This window comes from Dendropsophus ebraccatus, chromosome 10 (assembly GCF_027789765.1).
Source record: "Dendropsophus ebraccatus isolate aDenEbr1 chromosome 10, aDenEbr1.pat, whole genome shotgun sequence".
Taxonomy (NCBI): domain Eukaryota; kingdom Metazoa; phylum Chordata; class Amphibia; order Anura; family Hylidae; genus Dendropsophus; species Dendropsophus ebraccatus.
Genome location: NC_091463.1, coordinates 45,028,262 through 45,051,650, shown reverse-complemented (window position 1 = coordinate 45,051,650; position 23,389 = coordinate 45,028,262). Strand labels below are relative to the sequence as shown.

The 23,389-nt window shown below is 42.2% G+C and overlaps 1 protein-coding gene across 5 annotated transcripts in view; it reads left to right on the top strand.

Annotated features, from left to right (window-relative positions):
* The window catches only part of DGKK (diacylglycerol kinase kappa), a 151,547-nt gene that overhangs the window by 49,862 nt on the left and 78,296 nt on the right, over window positions 1-23,389 (top strand). Inside the window, exon 1 of one of the 5 annotated variants that reach the window (XM_069986149.1) lies at window positions 22,841-23,193. The exons of the other annotated variants lie outside the window; for them this stretch is intronic. Within the exon in view, the coding sequence (XP_069842250.1) occupies window positions 23,143-23,193 (51 nt within the window). The 5' untranslated portion in view covers window positions 22,841-23,142. Of the gene's footprint in view, window positions 1-22,840; window positions 23,194-23,389 lie in introns of those variants that run through there. 5 annotated transcript variants of the gene reach the window in all.

The window sequence follows — 23,389 nt, the reverse complement described above, 5'->3', positions numbered from 1 at the left end:
AAAAACAGTGATTTTTTGCAAATCATGGCAGAACTGTAGCCAGGAGACAATACACCACTGAAAGTATAAGTCTTTTTGGGTGGTCATGGGCCCCCCAGGAGCTCAGGGCCCCGGGCTGCCGCCCAAAACGCCCCTATTATAATCCACTACTGAATGTATGCTAGCGATTCTGAGATAGTTTTTTCATCACATATGACACTTTATGTTAGTGGCAAAATTTGGTCATTACTTTGTGTGTTTTTTGTGAAAAACATCAAAATATCATGAAAAATTTTAAAAATTAGCATTTTATGAACTTTGAAAATCTCTGCTTCTAAAAAAAGAAAGTCGTAGCACATAAATTAGTTACTAAGTCACATTACCAATATGTCTTCTTTATTCTGGCATAATTTGGTAAACATATTTTACTTTTTTAGGGTGTTATGGGGCTTAGAAATTTATCAGCAAATTATCACATTTTCGTGAAAGTTTCCAAAACTGATTTTTTTACGGACCAGTTCTTTTTTTAAATGGATTTAGAAGTCTGGTATCCTGAAAACCCCCATAAGTGACCCCATTTTGCAAACTACACACCTTAAAGAATTAATCTAGGGGTATAATGACCATTTTGACCCTACAGGGGCTTGAGGAAAGTGTTCACAATTATGCAGTAAAAAAATGGAAAATTAAAATTTTCCAATTATATATACATTTAGATTAAAGTTTCTCATTTTCAAAAGGAACATGAGAGAAAAAGCACCCCAAAATTTGTAACGCAGGTTCTCTTGAGTACAAAGGTACCCCATATGTGGGCGTAAACCACTGTATGGGCACACAGCGGGGCTCAGAAGGAAGGGAGCGCCAATTAGCTTTTCCAATGCAGATTTTGCTGAAAAAGTTTCTGAGCGCCAGGTGCGTTTGCAGTGCCCCTGTAGTGTCAGCAGAGAGAAAACCCCCCATAAGTCACCCCATTTTGGAAAGTACACCCCTCAAAGAATTCATCTTGGTGAGTGGTGACCATTTTGACCCCACAGGTATTAGAGGAAAGTATTCAAAATTAGACAGTAAAAATGAAAAACTCAAATTTTTCCAATAAAATGTTCCTTTAGTTTGAAATTCTTCTAATAAAAAAAAAGTACCCCAAAATTTGTAACGCAGGTTCTCCTGAGTACAACGGTACCCCATATGTGGGCATAAACCACTTTATGGGCACACAGGAGAGCTCAGAAGGGAAGGAGCGCCAATTAGCTTTTTCAATGCAGATTTTGCTGCAGAAGTTTCCGAGCGCCAGGTACGTTTGCAGTGCCCCTGTAGTGCCAGCAGAGTAAAATCTCGCCATAAGTCACCCCATTTTGGAAAGTGCACCCCTCAAAGAATTTATTTTGGGGTGTGGTGAGCATTTTGACCCCACAGGTATTAGAGGAAAGTATTCAAAATTAGACAGTAAAAATGAAAAACTCAAATTTTTCCAATAAAATGTTCCTTTAGTTTGAAATTTCTCAATTTCACGAGGAACAGGAGAGAAAATTCACCCCAAAATATTTAACGCAGGTTCTCCTGAGTAAAATGATACCCCATATGTGGGCATAAACCACTGTATGGGCACACAGTGGGGCTCAGAAGGAAGGGAGTGCCAATTTACTGGAGCAAAATCGCAGCTAGTAATAGTTATTAGAATAGCGCAGTTACTAAAATACAATAAAAAAAAAAATGAAATGACAGGTAATGTGGGGTGGTTACGGACAGTCTGGGGTGGTTATGCGCAACCTGAGGTGGTTACAGGTAATCTGGGGTGGATACGGACAACATGGGGTGGTCACGGGCAACCTGCTGTGATTACGGCAACCTGTGGGACCCGCCGCTGGAACCAGGGAGGTAAGTGGACATCTTTTATTTCAGCCACCTCCTCCCCGGTCCCCCCAAAAAAGTGCCCCCATGCTGGAGCACCCCTATAAGAGCATTTTGCAAGAAGAGTTCACAGATTTTCAAAATTGTGACTTGGTTTAAGAGCATTGCTTTGGTTTAAGACAGTGTTTTTCAACTCCAGTCGTCAAGACCCACCAACAGGTCATGTTTTGAGGATTTCAGAGGTGATATAATTATAGTCAGTGCACCAGTAACTGCCACAGCTGTTAGTTGTATGGGATATCCGCAAAACATCACCTGTTGGTGGGTCTTGAGGACTGGAGTTGAGAAACACTGGTTTAAGAGCTCCCTGTACTGGGTGGGAGGGCGAGTGAGGGAGGGGAATGGTCTGCATAGCGGGGTCTACAGCCCTGTACTCTGACCCAAGTCTCACTCACCTTCCAAATCATAGCAGATGCATTTCAGGCTGGGGCTTACATCAGGGGACAGCACTGTGGAGGTAATTCTAGCCTGTTGTACTAAAATACTACATTATGGGGATCTGCAGTTCCATCCTGTATCTACAAACTGCTGTATTTTCACGTTTATGCACTTACTATACATTATACTGCAAATGCTGATTGCTATACTGTACAGTAACTTATAATATCCCTTAATAATTTTTGTTTCATTTTTTTTTTTACATGTTATTCTGAATAAAACATCATTATTTATGTGGTGTGGAACCAATTGTCTGCATTTCAATCATTTCTTATTGGGAAATTTGCTTTGGTTTAAGAGTAGATTTGGATTACAAGCACAGTTCCGGAACAAATTATGCTCGTAATCCAAGGCACCACTGTATAGGCCTTTACAGAGCTGTACTTTTTAGTACAGGCTTTGTGGCAGGCAATAAGACAGTTGGTCCACAATATATGGGACACTTTATTTTTTAAATCCTTTGTTGTATCTTTTTTTTTGTATGAGGAAGGGATAGGGACTGGGACAGGTGGTAAATCACCTCCAAAAATTTTTTATTTAGTTTGTATGATGTGATTAGTGTCCACAATGCTGGCTATATCTATGGTTCAAGAAGCTATTGAATATTGAACCCATACAGATAGAAATGCTGAAGACTACATTCTTTGTCAAATAGAGATATTTGCACAGTATCGTAGTTCAACTTTGCTGGCCTGGAAGATCTGAATGAATGAGTGTGTCGCCTCAGGGTATCTGCATCTCTCTGATCTGTGGTTTACCTTGTCTCTGCACTCTGTCCCTGTCATGTATATTGGCACTGATTTATGAACTGCAAGAATTAAAAATTGTGATACATTTTTTACACAATTTTATTCTAACTCAAACTACACTTTGGAACTTACATCTAAGGGTACTATTACATGGGCCGATGAAGGCCCGATCATTATTGAAAATTGGGCGCCGATCTTCTAAATTGGCGCTCATTTACTGAACCTATTACACGGCCCAATAATCCTTTAGCATGTCCGTGCAGCTCTTGCCTAAACACTTAGTACATTACTTGTCCACACTCCCAGTCTTCTCCTGAGTTCTGCATGCTTCCAAGTCCCTCGGCTGCGGCTTCAGAGAGGCCTGTCTGAGCCTGTCGCTCAGCCAATCACTGGCTGGGACTGCTGTGGCCAGTGATTGGCTGAGCAGCCTTTCAGCTCAGAGAAGCTACAGCACGTGGTACCGGGAAGAGACCAGAAGGCAGGAGAAGACCGGGAGTGTGGACAGGTAATATATTAACTGTTTCATCAATCATGGGCCGTGCATTGCGATAATCGGCCGAACATGCGTAATTTCGAAAAGTTTGTCACATGAACACTTCACATGCGACTGGCAAGACTGTGTTAAAAATCACTTTGAATACACAATGATAAATTCCCCCTAGTGCATCAGATTTTATTTTACGCACATTCTTCAGACTTACATTTAGCCATTTTGAATTTAGTACAGTAGTAAGACAATTTATTGCAACTTCATTCCTATTTTTAGAATATGAGCCTTTTGGTGAGTGTGGGTGTTTGGCATTGTATACTTGCAGACAGATTAAGCATGCTCTTTGCATCTTTAATACTTTATCCCTAAAGTCACATTAATGCAGCTGCCAAAATAATCTGCTTTATTTTCTGATACCTTAATGCAAATGTATTTCAGTATACTTCTGCTGTTATTTTTCATCATTTCACATAGTAAGAAAAATGTAATCTTTCAAATATTGTAGTGTTCATGTATTAACCACCAAAGTGTACTTAGTGACAGATGCCACTGGGTATGTCTAAAATGGATATGTTGCAATTTATTTTTCTTTATCATGTAAAGAAAAGTAAAAGGAGATATACTTTGTGGTATACATGCTTTTGCTGCATCCAGCTCAGCAAGATAGCACAATTCCATCCAGAATACCCTGCTGTATACATCCCAAATGGAGGTCTTAATGAAAATTTTTTAGCCTTTCTTGGGGATCGGCGATCTTCTCATAGAGTCTGCCCCAGGCATTTGTCCAAAATTGTAGTTTTTTTTATAGGGTATGGAGTGCATAATGGGGAAAGCTTTATTTTTACATTGTAGCATAAGGCCTCAACAAAACAAGATGTGAAAAAGTATCTGAAGACTTTCCAAATACGTTTTATAAGTCTTTGAGGGTAAATGTGTCTCTTTGAGTTCACATGTGATGGTCTTGAGTCAATTTATAGAATGCAATATTCCCAAAATATTAGAAAAAGAAAATGTTGTTTTCATAAAAAGAATGCAGAGCAATTAAAAAATTCCTTCCTAACAACCTTGTTCACATTCAGAATGTATTCAGTGACTGGTTGTTCATACTTGCTGCTAAATGCACAGAGCTAGGTTGTGACTGACACCCCATTGGGTTCTGAGATTGGAGACACTCTGGAGATTTTTTTTTAATTTTACCCCCAGTGACAGTTAACTGGAAGTCACTCTCAATATTAATTTTGTCACATACAAATGAATAATGAAATTCGCTTCAAGTCCACATAGAAGATGCTGCGAGATACAGTAGGTTACATAATGTAAACGTGCGCTGATAGGCCTCCAAAATGTAAATGGGGGGGGGGGGGGGGGTGATGTGGTACCACAGATATTCTTTTTATTTTGTTTATTTATTTCATTTATCTGTTGTACCGTTTTGTAGTTATAGATTTAAAAAAATAAATATAAAGTAATGAAGTCTTCTTCCTGGCCCAGATTCTGGCCAACTGTTACTGAGTAAACGTGGAATCTTGGCCAGGGAAGAAAATGTCAATTGTCATGGCCCAGGGTAGCTGTGAGGTGGTGTTGCAGCTAGGTGGGCTTGGGTACACTTGGGCACTTGTCACGGTGGCCAGGATTGGAGTTGAAACCAATCCAGGTACGGGTGAGACAGAGGGTGAAGAGTAAGTAAGAGTAGCTGGTAGGTAGAATAGGGACCGTCTTGGGAGTCTTGTCCAGGTAGCAATGTACTCTGCCAGGGTGAGTTTAGTAGACAGAGGATAGTGAAGAATACTCCTACTTACATATAGATAGGTTGCTATCTTACCGCCTTCTCCCCAACTAGTTCACCGAGTGCCAAGTTGGGTAGTACGAGTCTTAGGCCTTACAACTGGGCATAGCTGACTTTGGAGACTTCCAAGAAGAGCCATGCTTAGTAAGTAAGATCCTTTAGTGGGTTGCTATTTATCTTGCTGGGGGTCAGTTCCTAGCTGTGGTAACTGCCCTGAGAATTTAGGAGATGGGTCCCCAACATAGACAAGGGTTTCCTCAGAGGGCGGCTATTCCTTCTGTAGGTTAAGCACTGCATACTGGAGCAAATCTCTCTGTATCAGGATAACTTGCAGCTGTGTCTTAGTTCCTTCACAGCCCTAACTGAAGACCTAAGAACCTCCCCACAGGAACTAACCTCTCTTTATAGGGGCAGCTGAGCTTTGCTGTAATAGGTGGGGATGCTAGAGACAGGAGAGAGAAGAAGTGTAATAGGTGTAAAAGTGAGGGAAAGACACCCGCACCTGTGATTGGACAAAATGACAACACATGACATATAACAGTTAACCCATAACCTTCCTTCAGCTGTGCTTACAGAAAAGACACAAAAGACAGAAAGTGACACCTAGTGGACAAACAGAAATAAACACCTTCATCCCTTCTAGTGCGATACCTGACAGAGGCACTTTACCCAGGTGGAATAACACTTAGTGGACCACCCATACTGGGACACTATACATTGCTTTACACATATATGCAAATGCATAGGTAGGTGTAGTGTTTTTTCTATCTATAACTACAAAATAGCACAATGGATCAAAATAAAAAGAATATCTGTGAAATCTGCATCACCTATGGGTACATAACAGCAGATTTGAATGTACTAACCTGTTGGTAGTTTCCCTTTAAGAGATGATCAATCAACCAATAAAATAATACATTTGTTGATTGTGTAGTAGTAATAACAAAGCAAATACATTGACATAAGCAATTACTCAATGAATTTTCTTTAAATGCAAAGATTTTTAAGAGCAATTCTCAGCAGTGGTTATGAGTAAATTCTCGCCAAATAACCACATCCTTTCTAAGAATAAGCACAGTGTTTGCAGAAAGAACCCTCCCTGAGATAGATAATTGATGAAGAGCTAAATGTAGAATAGTTATATTTAGAAGTAGATAGGACACACCCAGTGTAACCTCTACAGCAGAACAAAATTAGGTTAAGTCCTTATTATATAGGTGATTACATGTTATAGCCAAAAGTTTATTTTTCTTTATGTAACCTATGCTGTATACCACCTGTATATCACTGAGCTTGAAGAATTTTTATTTCTTTGTAATTCAGATGAGGTTGGCTCAAGGTAAGGCTACGTGCATACGGAGCAAAAGTGGCGGAATTCATGTTCATTCTTCATTATGGAGGGAGGAGGCGAGCGAGCCTCCCATAGACTGCCTGTCAGGACCAGGAGGTAGGGATAAGACACGACAGTGAGCCCTGAGGCTGAACCCACCCAATGTCCCTACCTGCTTGCCTCAAACGGCCCTAGGCAGCCGTGGACAACCACAAAGGCAGTCCCTGCTCTGGTATAAGTGTAACACAGAAAGAGACGGGCAAACAAACACAAAAGGAGAGTCAACAAGCCAAAGTCAGAACCAAATGGGCAAAGCAGTACAAAATCAGTAAACAATCGGATAGTCAAGGGTCAGGCAGGAGGTCAGGTTACAGGTAAAATCGATAAGAGGATTTAAGTACAGGGATCGCAGGAATAGACAGGGGGAGCTGGGATCAGGGTATGAACCTTAATAGCCAGTGCTGAGAGACTGGCTCAGCTTTCTTTTATGAGGATCAAGAGCCCTGTCCGGATCCCCATTGGACTGGCGCTCTGATCCTTAAGGTTCCAGACAGACAGAGGAAAACGTCAATCAAAAAGACTTGCTCAGCTGCAGCAATCAAGTCTAGCAGAGATCCGTGTAACGCTTGCATTGCCGGGAGCTAAGAAGCAATCGGGTGTGTCACACAAAAGCAAAAAACAGGCCCAGTTCACACCAGGCAAGCAGGGAGGCAAGCAGCATTCGCCGCAGAATTCCACCACTTTTGCTCCATGTGCATGTAGCCTTATAGGAACAGAAGGGTTAAAGGAAAGATGGGTCAGTATTAGGGATGGTCCGAACCTGCCGAGGTTCGGGTTGGTACGAACCTGAACTCTTGACAATGATTCCCGCTGTCTTTCACCTCCGTGGAGAGGGTGGATACAGCCGGAGGACCGCCTGGAAAACTGGGATACAGCCATAGCCATAGGCTGGAAGACAGCGGGAATCATTGCTGAGAGTTCAGGTTCGTACGAACCCGAAACTCGGCAGGTTCGGACCATCCCTAGTTAGTATTGTGCATTAAATTAAAACTCTACTTCTATTAGTTATATAGCTAATTAAATGTAGTGCTTGTGAATGTTTACATTTACAGACTGTAGACTTGTGTCTTTCTTATTGTTCTTCTTTGACTGGGAATGGTGCCTTTGCTTTGCTGTCCTGAAAGTTACTGTTTAGCAGAGATGCACAGTGGCAGATACCTGAGAGGAATATCTATTTGGTATTTTGGTTGTAGTCACCCCCATCTTTGCTGCAGGGCAACCAATAGACTCTCAATTACATTTAGAGAGACCCCTATTTTGAGCTATTTGTTTGCATCCATTTTGATCCATTTTTCCATTTACTTCTTATAAAAAAAAAAAAAAACTGATCAAAATGGATCCTTTTTTGTAACGGACACAAAAATGAGGTTGATTAAGTTTTTGTGTATGTTAAAAAAAAACTTATTTTTTCTTATAATGGAAGTCAATAGAAAAACGGATGAAAACGGATGCATGCAAATGCATCAGTTTTTTTCATCCGTTTTTTTTTTAAATGGATGGTAAAAGCGGATTGTAAAGACTTAGTGAGAACCCAGCCTAAGATACTAATTCTTTCTGCTTGCCGGATGGACCAAGTGAGGGGCTCGAGTGGTACTCTTCACTTTTGTTGCTTCAATTGCTGACAGCTGATATAAGTGCATTGGTGGCTGAGATTTAGGTTTTGGGGGAGCAATATACTAAAGATATTCACATTCTTGCATCGGTTATCGGAGAGTTAAAGGGTTAAAAGTATAGTTTTGCAACTAACGGCAAAGTACTATTGTTGCTAGTACTATATGCTCTCACTTACCTTCTCCGTTTCCTCATCTTCCTCCTTTCTTTCCCCTGACCCTATTCCTATTTCTCCCCCCTATTTCCTCCCCACATTGGGTCTTCCCTAAATGTAATATGGCAGATGCCACAGTACTGGGGGAGCAATACTGAGTTATATACAAAAGCACAAAGCTTAGGGAAGTGGATATGTTTTATGTTCTGCTCTCTATTAGGGTATATAGGGGGAGATTTATCAAACATGGTGTAAAGTGAAACTGGATCAGTTGCCCCTAGCAACCAATCAGATTCCACGTTTCATTCCTCACAGACTCTTTGGAAAATGAAAGGTGGGATCTGGTTGCTAGGGGCAACTGAGCCAGTTTCACTTTACACCATGTTTGATAAATCTCCCCCATAGTTTTTGCCCCATGTACTGCTGGTTGAAGTATTTTATGTATATGGAGGTTGTTCATTTCTTTGGCAGGCAGTGGGAACCCACAGGGCATATCTTGACCTCTAATTCCATTGGTCCTCTTTATGAAGTAATGGCTTTGATTTCATTGCAGCACTGTTATTTCTTATCTGTAGTACCATGGCATAAAAGGTAGAGTTTATAGCGTGGAACGTAAGGGGATTGGGCACACGAACTACAGCCCCAATTACTGTCAGTGCTCGCTTGCTTCTCATTCCCTGCTTGCCGCCGATGCTATTACATGCATCGGCAACGAACGGGTAAGTGCAGGGGGGGGGGGCACGGGGAGGTGCGAGGGGGCTGCCCGGGTGATCGCTAGATAGAAGCTAGATATTCCACGGAGCGACGGCAGCAGATCATTGCTATCTTTGTCATTTGTCTTTAAACATGTTGAAAGACAAAGACAGACAATGATCAGCCAACATCGTTCTTGTCGATTGTTGTCTTCTATTAGACCAGACGATTATCGGTCGTAACAGCCAATATCTGCTGCTTACGGGCGATAATCGTTTAGTGTAATAGGGCCTTAAGAGAATTGCAGTCTTTCAGTCCCTTCAACAATTCCAGCCTGCAATTTATGATAAGCCATGGGTGAACATACCCTAAGAGAGCTTTAATTGCTGTTCCCCCTGATATCACAAGGAGGCACTGGGATGAAGCCCAAACAATCTTTAGGGAACATTTAGAACAGACTGGGGACAACAAACTACTTGCTACCTTTAGTGCAGCTGCTAAGGAGGGAAGACTGCCTGCCTCAATGAGGGGTGCAGTAGTTGTTCTTATTCCAAGCAGGGCAAGGATCTGGTTCAATTGGGATCCTATAGACCCATCTCCTTGTTATGTTTTTATGTAAAGATCCTTGCTAAAGCCCTGACCAATAGGATCCTTGCCTTTATATCCAAACATACTGCACATGTTGTTTAGACAGGTTTTTTGGCCAGTAAGTCCTCGGCTGATAATATAAGGAGGCTTTTACTTTAATTTGCATGCTCCACATGATGGGGGAGGGGCCCCGTGCTGTTCTTTCAACGCTGCCAAAGCTTTTGACATCATTGAGTGGAAGTATTTCTGGTATGTGCTCTCTTACATGGGCCTCGGCCCAACTTATATTTCATGAGTCACTATTAGAGATGAGCGAACCGGGTTCGGGTTCGAGTCCATCCGAACCTGAACGTTTGGCATTTGATTAGCGTGGGCTGTTGAACTTGGATAAAGCCCTAAGGCTATGTGGAAAACATGGATATAGTCATTGGCTGTATCCATGTTTTCCAGACAACCTTAGAGCTTTATCCAAGTTCAGCAGCCACTGCTAATCAAATGCCGAACGATCGGGTTCGGATGGACTCGAACCCGAACCCGGTTCGCTCATCTCTACTCACTATCTGTGTCTTGTCAGATTGCCTTTGACATACATGATCCTAACAATAAGTCTGTAGCACTGTATTAAAAGTTTTAAAAGTGCTAGGTAACCCTTGTAATATTTCCATTTATTGTTGGTCTGCTTCCAGTTGTGGCTTACAAGTATTAATGTAAAATAGTACAGATAAATAAAAAAAAAAATTTGAGATCGAAATCCTTCGTTTGATCAGCGCTCCACTCATCAAGTCAGCTGCCTGTCAGCGCTGCTCTTTTCCCTGATGCTCCACCCTGGGAGCTGGGGGAAAAGCTGGATCCAATCCTGGGAAAGTTCTCCCAGTTTCCCAATTGGATCCAGCTTTTCCCTGCATCCTGGGAGGAGTGGCAGGAAGTGGAGCAGTGCTGAAAGGCAGTCAGCTTTATGAGCGGAGCGCTGATCAAACAAAGTGCTTTGCTTCTTTTAGATGAGCGCTTAGCTAATCTCTAATAATAATAATAATAATAATAAAATAAAATAAAGCTAATAATAAAATAAAATAGTAATTCAAAATAGTAAAGTGTAAAAGTGGCCTAAAACCAGGAGCGGATATGCAGTTCAGATGGTTACTCAAGGCCCACATCTCCCTGGTGACCCATGGTCTGCCCATATTTTATGCATGACTATTTGGGTATACAGTTCTTCCTTTTGCCAGTACTTTTTTTATACTCTGTGATTTTGATTTGCATGAAAACCTGTTTCAGAAAATCTTTAGCATGCCCGCACCTGTATTAACTATAGATATGGCATAGGGTAGGGTGGGCTTGTGAGTCTTTCTATGTGTCCTAGAAACATGTCAAAAGTTTTGATCAGTCAGTGTCTGGGTTATTAGACCCTGATTAATCACTAGAACTAGCAGTCTCAGAAATGAGCAGCTCAGTGCTCTTTTCCCCACTCTCTATACATGTATCCTGAGCTGGCCCTATACATTATGAGGCTGTGTTGGTCACATAGCACAGAGGCGTGAGAGAATGTGCTTTCTCCTTCCTCATTCTAGTGATCACTCAGAGCCTGACCGCTTTAGTGAACACTCAGACTTCAACCGATCAAATATTTTTGGTTTAACCCTTTCCCTCTCATACATTCTGGGCCATACTTTTTCCATAGTCACATCCCAAATGGTGTAACTTTTTTATTTTTCTATTAATGTAGACATATGAGGGGTTATTTTTATTGTAGGACAAGTTGCACTTGGTACCTTTTTGGAATGTGTATGGCTTTTTAAATTTTTTTTGCTGTTTTTTTTGGTAGCTGAATTGACAAAATACAGCAATCCTAGATAAATGATAGAATAATATTATTGTTCAGCATACTATGGATGTGGTCATACCTACTATGTGTATTTTTTATTTATTTCTTTTTATGTTGTATGTAGAAGGAAACAAGACCACTTAACCAGTGATCAGCAGATCAGTGCTATAATACACTACACTTAATCATCTAGTGCAATGCATTCAGCCTGTCAGCGCCATGGTGACAGGCACTGTACCCAGCTGTGCTGCAGACACGGCCAGGTGGTCAGGCATGCATGGCAGTCCTGGGGACCTTTACACATCGTATTGGAGATCCTCTGGAAGCTGATTGGTAAGTTTAGATCAGCAGACTCTTTACATGTCATAGTCACAATCTGACTGTGGCATGTAAAGGATTACTCATACTGACAGCCGAGCTCCTGTGATCTCTGCACAGGGGCCTGCACTGCCTTATTCTAGGCCCAACATTAAAGGTTGGTGGCCTAAAATAAGGACCCTTAAAGTGTCACTGTAGTTATAACTTTCAAAATCTAAATCAACAGTAGACATGATTGATATAAAGCAAGTTTGCAATCTACATTCATAATTTTTTTTAGTTATTATGGAAAACACAGCACTTCCTGTTTTCTGACTTTTTTCTCAAAAACAGGAAACAGTCAGAGAACAGGAAGTCCTGTGTATCCCAGGCCATCTGAGCGCTCACAGAGAGAAGACATTCATGTGATTGATGGAAACATTGAGCTGTGACTCTCTGTACTGGCCGGAATTCTTGTGTTTAGTCTGTTTTTTTTTAAACCAGCACAAGTCAGAAAATCTGCCTGCAGGAGACTGGACCTGGATTTCTGGTAAGTTCATCTTTGTTTTACAGCATGATAACAAAAAAATTAATAAATGTATATTGCAAACTTGCTTTATATCACATCTACTGTTGATTTAGATTTTGAAAGTTATAACAACAGTGACACTTTAATAACTGTCATAAAAAGGCATATCAGTGGTCATTAAAAGGTTAAAACTTAATTCCAGTTTCTTAGAGCTCAGTCTTGACCAAGATGACCATACTGTTTCTTTTTTCACTGTTGCAAAAATTGAAAGGATGCAGCTAACTTTTGCCTTTAGTTTCTTTCTATTTTTAGCCTCATCAAATTCTGAGAGTTATCACATTATTTTTCTGCTAATGTTCATGGGTAAGGTTTTTGTATTGTGTGTGTGTGTGTGGGGGGGGGGGTATCAAGTCCTGGGAAACTTCTCCCAGTTCTGGATCCCTCTTTTCTCAGCACTCAGGGAGGAGCGGCATGGAGCGAAGCAGACTTAAAAGCCTGCAGCCTAGTGAGCAGAAAGCAGATAGGGACTAAGCGAATAGCTTCCTACTGTAAATCTCTATGTGTAACTAAATGATTTAACTCAGCATCGTTGTATAACACTAAACCACGGCCATTGTTATAAAACTACGGCCACAATTTGCTTTGTGCTCATCTGTAACATGTGTGGACATAACCTAAATGTGTATTACAGGTTGTAATACTTATAAGGAATTTTTGTTGTACTACATTTATTTATTTAACAACATTTATCCTTTTAATTTTTTTAACCAACTATTTTAGTAAACCTTGTTTTTTTTCTCACTTGGGGACTTTAACATTTAAAAAAAAAAAATGTTTTAACATCTACACTCTAGAACACCTGTGTAAACTAACAGGCTGCTATTAGGCTGCCGCTGTAGTTTTTGAGTGGATTTAAAGGGAATGGAAATATAAACTATATACTTCTGCCTCCTGCTGGCTCCACGTCTGGCTTTGGCTCAAAAACTGCAGGGTTCCAAAAAAATGTCTTGCGTGTGAAAGCAGCCTTTAAGACATTAAAGGGGTATTCCAGCGAAAAGCTGTTTCACAGTAATCGAAACACATTACAAAGTTATATAACTTTGTAATACGCTTCAATCACCTATCTGCCCTCTTCCCTATCTTTTCCCCCATCAAACCCCCACCAGGAAGTGAAGTAAACTCATTCTTACATAATGACTGTTGACCCCAGGCTTTTCTGTGTCAGCCATTTTGTGACAATGACATCATCAAGAGAGAGGCAGGTCTAAGCCCTGTTAGGCCAGCCTGACAGATGACACAGGTTGCTCAGCTCTGATTGGCTGAGCAAGCTGTAAGCTATCTAACAGTTCTACAGAGTCTAATAGACATCACAGGAGACAAAGTGCATCATGGGAAAGCCCAAACCAGTAAGTGAAGAAAACATGAAAACACAAACTGGAGGTTCAGGGACCTGCAAACAGCGGGAAATTTAAACGGAAACAGACTCAGGAGGGATGGTAAGTGTAAAAACTATGTTTATGATTGATTGATTGATTGATTTTTTTTTAATCAGCGCCGAAATACCCCTTTAGGTTACAAACCCACTTGCCGGATCTGCAGCGAGTCTCCTTGCTGCGTTTTTGCAGCGAGACTCGCTGCAGATCCTGGCCCTATACTTTCAATAGCAGAGAAACTCGCAGCAGGGATGTACATCCCTGCTGCGATTTTGTCTGCAGCCCGCCCCATTAACCCCCCGGCCGCCGGACATTATACATTACCGGGTCCCCGTTCCTGCTTGCTTCGGGGCTCCCGGTGTCTTCACGGCCCGCCCGGCCAATCAGTGCGCTGCGGGGGGGCCGGGCGGAACGTGCCGGGAGCCGCCGAAGCAAGCAGGAGCGGGGACCTGGTAATGTATATCCTGCCCGCCCCCCTGCAGCCCCGATCGCCCCGCAGCCCCCGGCCGCACGATCACCCCCAGCCCCGCAGCCCCCGGCCGCATGATCGCCCGCAGCCCCCAGCCCCGCAGCCCCCGGTTGCACGATCGCCCGCTGGGGGCGATCATGCGGCCAGGGGCTGCGATGCTGGGGGCGATCGTGAGGTTGGGGGCTGCAGGGCTGGGGGCGATCGTGCGGCCGGGGGCTGCGGGCGATGGTGCGGTCGGGGGCTGCGGGGCTGGGGGCGATCGTGTGGCCGGGGGCTGGGGGCGATATACATTACCTGATCCCGGCTCCTGCTTGCTTCAGCGGCTTCCGGCACGTTCCGCCCGGCCAATCAGTGCGCTGCCCCGCCGCAGCGCACTGATTGGCCGGGCGGGCCGTGAAGACACCGGGAGCCCCGAAGCAAGCAGGAACGGGGGCCGGGGGGGTTAATGGGGCGGGCTGCAGACAAAATCGCAGCAGGGATGTACATCCCTGCTGCGAGTTTCTCTGCTATTGAAAGTATAGGGCCAGGATCTGCAGCGAGTCTCGCTGCAAAAACGCAGCAAGGAGACTCGCTGCAGATCTGGCAAGTGGGTTTGTAACCTTAAAGAGGTTATCAGGTTAAATAAAATAAATGTTCAGAGGAATGCTCAACACAGTTTTTAGTCTCTGAAGGAGAAGGTAGCACAGTCAAATATGGAACATATTATATTGAACATTTGTTTTACTTAACTAGATAACCCCTTGCTGGCTTGACACATAACATGTTTGTTTGTTGTTGCCACTGCAGTTTTTAAGCCAAAGCCAGAAGTGGATCCAGCAGGTAGGAGACATAAAAGTGCTTCCTTTATTTTACCTATTACTTTAAATGCACTTTGGTTTTTGGCTTTCTTGAGTCAAAACTAAGAATGGATTAAAAAAGAATGTGGACTATAAAGGAAGGCCTTCTGATTCCAGGATCCACCTCTGGCTCAAAAACTGCAGTGGAAGTATACCAAAATGCACGTACAACAAGAAAACCTTGGCACTACTCAAACTGCACCAAAAATCCAGTAAGTAATATAGCCCGAATGTCCAAGCTAGCTGTGGTGCTCAACATGAATCATATTCTCCATTTAGATATCAATGGTTTGTAGAAAGGAATAATGAGGAATAAAGAAACAAAAAGAACCAAAGTGTTTACTGTGTGAACAGCGGTCAACAGGTGTGGACAAGTGAATGGGCGACAGCCGCTTCCCACGTTACTAGCGTGCTTTCTCACAGCCCATGACTTACTCCATATAAGCATTAGCTTTAAAGCATAACTGTCATTTCAGGGTCATTTTTCTGAAAACATTACAAGCGATTTTAAGAAACTCTGTAATAGGTTTTATGTACTAAAAGAGTTTCCTTCTGGACTGAAAAAGCAATCTCCCAGCCTCCCCCCTCACATCAGATAAAGCAGGATTTCTGTCTCCATTATGTGGCTATGGAGAGGGGAGGGGCTGTTAGGAGTGACTGAGCACAGAGCAGTCCTGCAAAGCACAACACCCTGCAATCTTCTCTCAGTAAGTTCATAGATAAGCACTGACCTCTCTGACCCCTGAATTTAGCATTTTAGGTGCCCAGACAGTCTACAAACAGCTGACTTTCATGTCACCTCTTCCTGCTCCCTCATCTCCCTCAGCCCCTCCCCCCTTCATAGGCTTACAATGGAGAGAGCAGAACCCGTCTTCACTGGCTTCTCTGTAATGAAGACGTGTTTGCCTGATAATGCACAGATAAGAAGTCAGAGGGGGAGGCTGGGAGATTGCTTCTTGAGTACAGAAGGAGGCTTTTTTGGCTGATGAAACCTATTACAGAGTTTCTTAAAATCGCTTATACTACTGATTTCTGCAATAAAAAAAAACATGACAGTTATGCTTTAAGAATTAGCTGCGTCTGTTTACTTAATTGCATTGAGTGTTGATCTCCCCCTGCCAATGACTTTTTAACTTGCACTAAACCCATGAAGCATGTATCTGTCATATCACCCCATGAACTGCACGTACATGTGAAATGAATCTCGTACAACCTTTACCTGTCTTCAGTACAGCGACTTATTCAGCAAACCGTTTGTACATGGGACGTATTGTCCTGCCAATATATAGAAATATCTGCAAGTACATAAAGGATGTGTCACATGTGGCAAGTGATAAAGTCCTTTACACCCCACTGTAAGCTGCCCAAACTAACTTGTTCAACATTGTTCAAATAACTAATTGCTTATATTTAATTGCTAAATTTGGCTATGAAAGGGGGCTAATTTTTGGATTTCAGGAAGCCGTGTCTTAGGTATAGTAATATTCAAAGTGGTATTCCCCCCAAAATTATTTTTGCATTAATACGCTGCCCACCCGTAGCTTTCCATCTTTCCAACATACAGTTATTATGGATTCTGCACAGTTTTGCTGTTATCCAGCTGCATTCACCCCCACGGATTGCATAGAATCATCAGACCTCAGTCCAACCCGACACGCTCCCTGCTCCTGACCCCCACCCTCCGTGTCGGCATCACGTGTCATCAGTCCCAGCACAGTGAAGTGACTGAGAACACTGATGGGGTGGCTGCTGTTAGAGAGGGAGACAGTGATCAGCGCAGCTATCACTGTCTCCCTCTCTAACAGCAGCCACCTGCTTACCCCCTGTGTCCAGAGCCTCCCGGTGCACCATCCAGCACTCACCCGCAGCACACAGCCCCCCCCTGGCATCCCTCACTCACCCACAGCATAGCCTCCGCACTCACCCGCGGCACCGCCCCCCCCCCCGCGATCGCCCACGGCAAGCTACGCCCCCGCAATCGCCCGCGACTAGCTCCGCCCCCCGCAATCGCCCGCGACTAGCTCCGCCCCCGCAATCGCCGCGACTAGCTCCGCCCCCTGCAATCAACCGCGGCAAGCTCCGCCCCCGCGATAAGCTCCGCCCCTCGCAATCGCCCGCATCACCGCCAACTCAGCTCTGCTACACTGGCGTCCCCGCCAACTCAGCTCTGCTACACCGGCGTCCCCGCCAACTCAGCTCTGCTACACCGGCATCCCCGCCAACTCAGCTCTACTACTCCGCCGTCCCCCCAACTCAGCTCTGCTCCGCCGTCACCGCCAACTCAGCTCTGCTACGACGTCACCGCCAACGCAGCTTTGCTACACTCTCATCATCTCCTTCATTGTCTCAGCTCTGCTACACCGTCACTTCCAACTCAGCTCTGCTACACTGTCATCCCCAACTCAGCTCTACTACACCGTCACTTCCAACTCAGCTTTGTTACACCGTCTCCGCCAACTCAGCTCTGCTACACTGTCATCATCTCCTTCATTGTCTCAGCTCTGCTACTTCACCATCATCAGGCAGAAGCATTGCATGATGGGAAATGTAGTTCCCTATCTTGGATATAGACCATGTTTTAGAAAAAGTTGTAACTCAGGAACGGCAGCAGCTAGAAAGATGGGAGACGTCTCAAAATACTCAGGGGGACTTGGTGAGTAAGGCCAGCTAGGTTTGGGAGCATTACATTTTTTTAGCTCTTGGGGGGAATACCCCTTTAATGGCTCTGATTTACCATAATTAATTTTAAAATTGAAAAGGATGCCATAATCTTCAAGTATCTTGAGTATTACCGAAAAGGCCTATTTGGGATTAGTAATAAACAATAATAGATCATCCGCAAATGTGGCTGTAGTGTGCACAGTGGAACCTATTGTAAGGCCTTTAATGGCAGAGGTCTGTTTAATTTTCTGTTGAAGGATTTCTATGGTTAGTACAAACAGGGTAGAAGATAGGGGGCAACCCAGGCTTGTACCGTTCCGAATTTGGAATGGGCTTGACAGAAAGTCAGTCACTCTAATTCTAGCTGACAGTTTCGTGTATAGGGACATTATAGCCTTGGGGAAATCCAAATCCAAATGTCCGTAAAGTCTCGAGAATGAAATCCCAACAACTTTAATTTCAACACCACCAGATGTGTTGGTGAGTAAGTTTCTTACTGGCCACACATTCTGTGATAGAGAAATGACGGTGGAATGGAGAAGGAGGATTTGGAGAAGAAGTAGATGTTAAGGGTGAGGAACACATTGAACTCTTGCCCTAAATCATGTTGTTAAAGGTAACCTTATTTTACTGTAAGATAACTCTGTTGCCATCCAGGCAACAATGTCATATGCTTTCTCTGCAATTACAATACACTAACATACTATACGCTGGAGCTCTTTTAAACACTTCTACTGTGTGTGAAGTTCAGCTGAGATAATAGCCATCACCTCTATACTGTCTTTTCATTGGCTCTTGCAGAGGGAGGTGCTGGGTGAAAGACATTATGGGGCTTATTACTATGCATTATGGGGCTGAGTGCAATGCATTTTTGGCAGACCCATCACTCAAAGTTACTGTCAAAAGTTTTTTTTGTGATTTTTAAAATTATAATATAATATTATTTTAAGACTTGTAAAGTAAAATGGAAACTATTAGCAGGTTCATACATATGAACCTGGTGATTACCTGTATTGGGAGAGATGCAGATTCCAGTGCTGCTCTTCTTTTCCTACTTCGTTGGGCCGTTTTTGGTTATTAGACAAAGCAAATATGTAAATGAGTCTGTTTGGTGCACTAAGGCTATCCTGTCTGCATCATCCCGTCTGCCCAACGACTCATACTATGCCTCCTATTTAGTGATTCCTCCCTTCCCATGTCTCATGCAGTAACAGCACCCATAGGACTAGCATTACTGCACAAGTGCAAGATCTTGAGGATATTGATCCTTCACCTATTGGGAGGTATTGACTTGTCAGGAAATGTTTTTAGCCCTAGAGCAAAAGAAATACCTTGATTTCCCCAAAGGGATAAAACTTAAAGAGTCACTGTTGTGAATTTTCTCTCCTCTGATGTCACCACTGACCTATCTGACCTCTGAATAGCGCTCTGAATAGCTCCCCCAGGGTGTAATCCTTTGTTCTCTGCTCTCTTCTGCCGAGATTTCTTTTCCCCCTCCCCTCTCCATAACACAGATGATGCGTCTGATTTGAGATTTCCTGATTCTGAGCAGTGGATGACAGAAAGGAGAGGAGGGGGGGACCTGGGAAAAGGCTTTTTAAATGCAGATAATGGCATATTTGCGTAATAAACCCAATTACAAAGTTTCTTAAAATCGACTGGACTATTGATTTCTGACTCTTTAACTTTTATTTACGATCTATTAATATTGTGGTAGTGCACGTGTATATACAGTGCTATATTAAAAATAGCAGCGCTATCGTGGTATGTCCTTTACAGTGTGTATAGTGTAGCTTGACAGTTTTGTATCAGGATCTGTGGTCTGTGGATCACAGACAGTCATGGGGTTAACTTCACCTGCACTGAATCTGCCGTTATCTAGCGATCCTGTACTACAAGTAACTATAGTATGTGGGATTACCACACAATCAATTGGTAAGTACCCTTTATTTTCAGTATATAGTTGCCATTTAAGGCTAGACAATGTTGGTTATTCCTCGGGTTACTATATTGATTTTTGTCAGTATTGGTATGTCCACCAGACACCGTTCACACTATACTTTGCAGTGTACACTAACACTTGGGTTGCCCTTGGTGCGATTACGCGTTACTATCCATGGGCAAAAGGTACAACTAAGCTACAAAGCATGTGGTGATAGTGGGGTGCGCTGAAGGTGCGCGGGTTACCCCTAGTGCGGTGACATGTTACCATGCATAAACAATTTGCATATCATAGTTCGGCTTATCACACAATTTCTATGCATGCAGACTTTGTGGTAGCTTACTCGGGGTAGTATTAATCCCTCCGTCTGAAAGCTTACCAATATTCCAAGTCTTGCATGCACTAGAAAGGTGGAAACGTGACTTCTTAGTGATTGTAAACGTCTGTCAGCTCGTTACATTAACTGGCTATGTTAACTGTACCTCTATGAGAGCCTAGAAGACGGCGTTCAACTTAGTAGATCAGAGCACCTAGGATAAGCTGTGATCTAATACCGAAGTTAACTTATTTCAGCTACACTGCATTTTTGCTAATAGCTGATACTGCTTAGCTTGCTAAGGTTGATCGGACTTATTCCCAGATAGCGCTTGCTATATTAAAATCCATAGACCATAGGGCATGGGATTTTAATATAGCAAGCGTTTTCTGGGAATAAGTCCAAACAACCTTAGCAAGCTAAGCAGTATCCCACATCCCACATAGTGACTTGTAGTACAGGATCGCTAGATCACAACAGATTCAGTGGAGGTGAAGTTAACCCCACGATTGCCTGTGATCCACAGACCACAGATGCTGATACAAACTGTCAAGCTACACTATACACACTGTAAAGGACATACCACGATAGCGCTGCTATTTTAAAATAGCACTGTATATACCTGTGCACTACCACAATATTAATAGACTGTAAATAAAAGTGAAGTTTTATCCCTTTGGGGAAATCAAGGTATTTTTTTTGCTGTAGGGCAAGTGCAAGATCGTGGCCGAAAAGGGAGACATCACTGTTTATAAGTTAATGAATGTGCATAAGTAGAGGGTGTAGTATCAGCCAACTAGCGGGCGGGAGGGGCCATGAACCAAAATGGGCTAATTTACACACAGTAATACCTCGGTGTTCCAACACTTTGATATTAAAACCAGTTTTCCCTCTGAACGGGTGGGCAGCACACTCAGCTGCATAGGAGACCCTAGACACCTGGAAAGGGGGCTGGCTTGTCTCCTATGTGGCAGAGGGCACCATTCACCTGAAGAGGGAGGACATCACTGTGCAGGAGCTCTGGGTCACCATTCACCATGGGCACCCCGAAATGCCCTCTGTGGCTGCATTCCACCCATTTAGAGTGGGGATTCCCGTCATTATGATGGGAATCCCCGCTCCTTAAGTAATAAGTAGTGGTAGTACTGACCACTGCTTACTGACCACTGATTGGCTTCACACAACAAAAATAGAGAAAAGGCATCTGCTTTTGCAATTTAAAATAACATCCATTTTTGACGCGATTTAACTGACTGCAATGGCAATCCGTCAATGAAGGACGGATACAATGCACACAACGTTATTACTGCGGATGTCAAAATAATGTTCATTATTTTCACCGTCTTTTGCAAACAGCGGACGTTTTTTATTAGTTGTTCACATACAGGTTTTCTTTGTCACGGTTCTTTCTCAGTTTTTACTATTAAATTTAATGGACTTTTCAATTAAGCCACAACCAGAGGACAATTAGTAAACCCAAACTAGAATAATGTACCAACAGCCGTCATTGCTATAAGAGAAGGCTGGACAGCTAAAGGGTTCCATTATTTTAGACTCAAAAAGACAGACTTGATTTTAAACGGAGCTGAAAAAGAGTTGTGTGAACATTGCCTATACATGTCCAGTCAGACCACTGCTTGTAGAACAGAGCAGTGGTTGGTAACCTAGACATCAAACTTTTAACATTGGAAGAAAAAGTGCCAGCCTATCAGGAGAAGTTTTTTGTTACATAATGTATTTGCAAAAAATATAACTTGACAAGTCCTGCAAGTATTACTACTTTAGTTGAGATAGAAATACCTCTTTTTTTTTTTTTTTTTTACATAGATAAAGAATATCTTGGGTCTTTTTTACTTTCTGTGGCAATAAATTTCTCTTTTTAAATCTTTGCAGCATTGATTCCTTTTATCCATTTTTTTACTTTTCACAAATTTTTAATTTGTTGTATTAGTAGCTTAAGCATTTACATTTAATAATTTGCTTGTAAATAGGAAAAAAAAATATATAAATAAATATTAAGCACTCACCACTTAATTTTTAAGGCTTAACTTTATTCCTCTTGAAGCATTGGGCAAGGAGGCGATGTATTCAGGTGTAGGATGCAAACCCTGGTGCAACGGCTGTTTCTGCCATTTTTTTAAATCATTTATCAAACCCTTCAGAGTTTTTTTTTCAACTACTCCAATTTTCTTATATTTCTAATGCATTTATTCCCATATTATAGATATTGTACATATGTCATGTTTAGGATGCTCTTCACAATGTGTGAGTGCTTCTGTATTTGTAGGCTATTATATGGTAAATATAATTGCTGTAAGTGAGAACTGAGTAAATTTGCTCTCCTTTTGTCACTTCTGTAAAAGTCGCTGCCATAACAAAATAGAAAACGTTGCAATATATCTGCTATCCTATAAACATCATTACTAACATTTGGCTACTTCTAGTTTATTATTATGTATTAATTTGTACATTTTAGGTAAAGAAAAATAACAAGTATATTACCAGTTTTTTTTTTTTAGACACTTGGTGTCTTCTTATGCCCGGAGTCTATAGTCTTGTCTATCTGGTCTGACAGGTCAATGTATTCTTTCACCTCAGACATCTATTTATAGAACTGACACACCTCTTTCTTTCCTTTATACAACTTCCTTATTTACCTGCAAGGTAAGTTAAGTAAGACGGTATAGCTAACACTTTGCTATACTATCATTAAAGGAGGAAGAAAGAAGAGATATGTTTCTTACAATGTTCTTGACAACTAATCAGGTTTAAGTCACCATGAGAACAAGGCTCAATGGACTGTGATCTTACCAACTGTAGTGCATAAATGCAATAGTTCAGACAGCAGTATGAGACGGTTATGGATGGAGGAGTATGATGACTTTTGTGGTCTTAGGAGAGCTACAGAACTTCACTGCTTAAAGGGTGGATTCCACTGTGAAAGAAAAGACCAATGCAATTTTAGGATAAGGGATCAGAATAATTCCTGATTTAAATTGTGAGAGAAAAAAAGAAGACCTGTATTCTGGAGACCAACATCAAGTGTATGTAATGGTAGTGGACGTCGTGTTAGAGAAGATCCTTGACTATGCATTCACTGAGGTCTGCTATTTTTATAATTGCTATACATGTAGTCTACATTACAAATAATGTTTTCTTTTATTTCATTAATTATATTTTTTATTTTAACTTGTGTATTAATGTTAATAATCATAGTAAAAATTACGGAGAAAATATTTTAAGGTACTTAGGTGCCAATACAGAAAATTCAAATAATAGTTTGTTTCATTTAGAAATT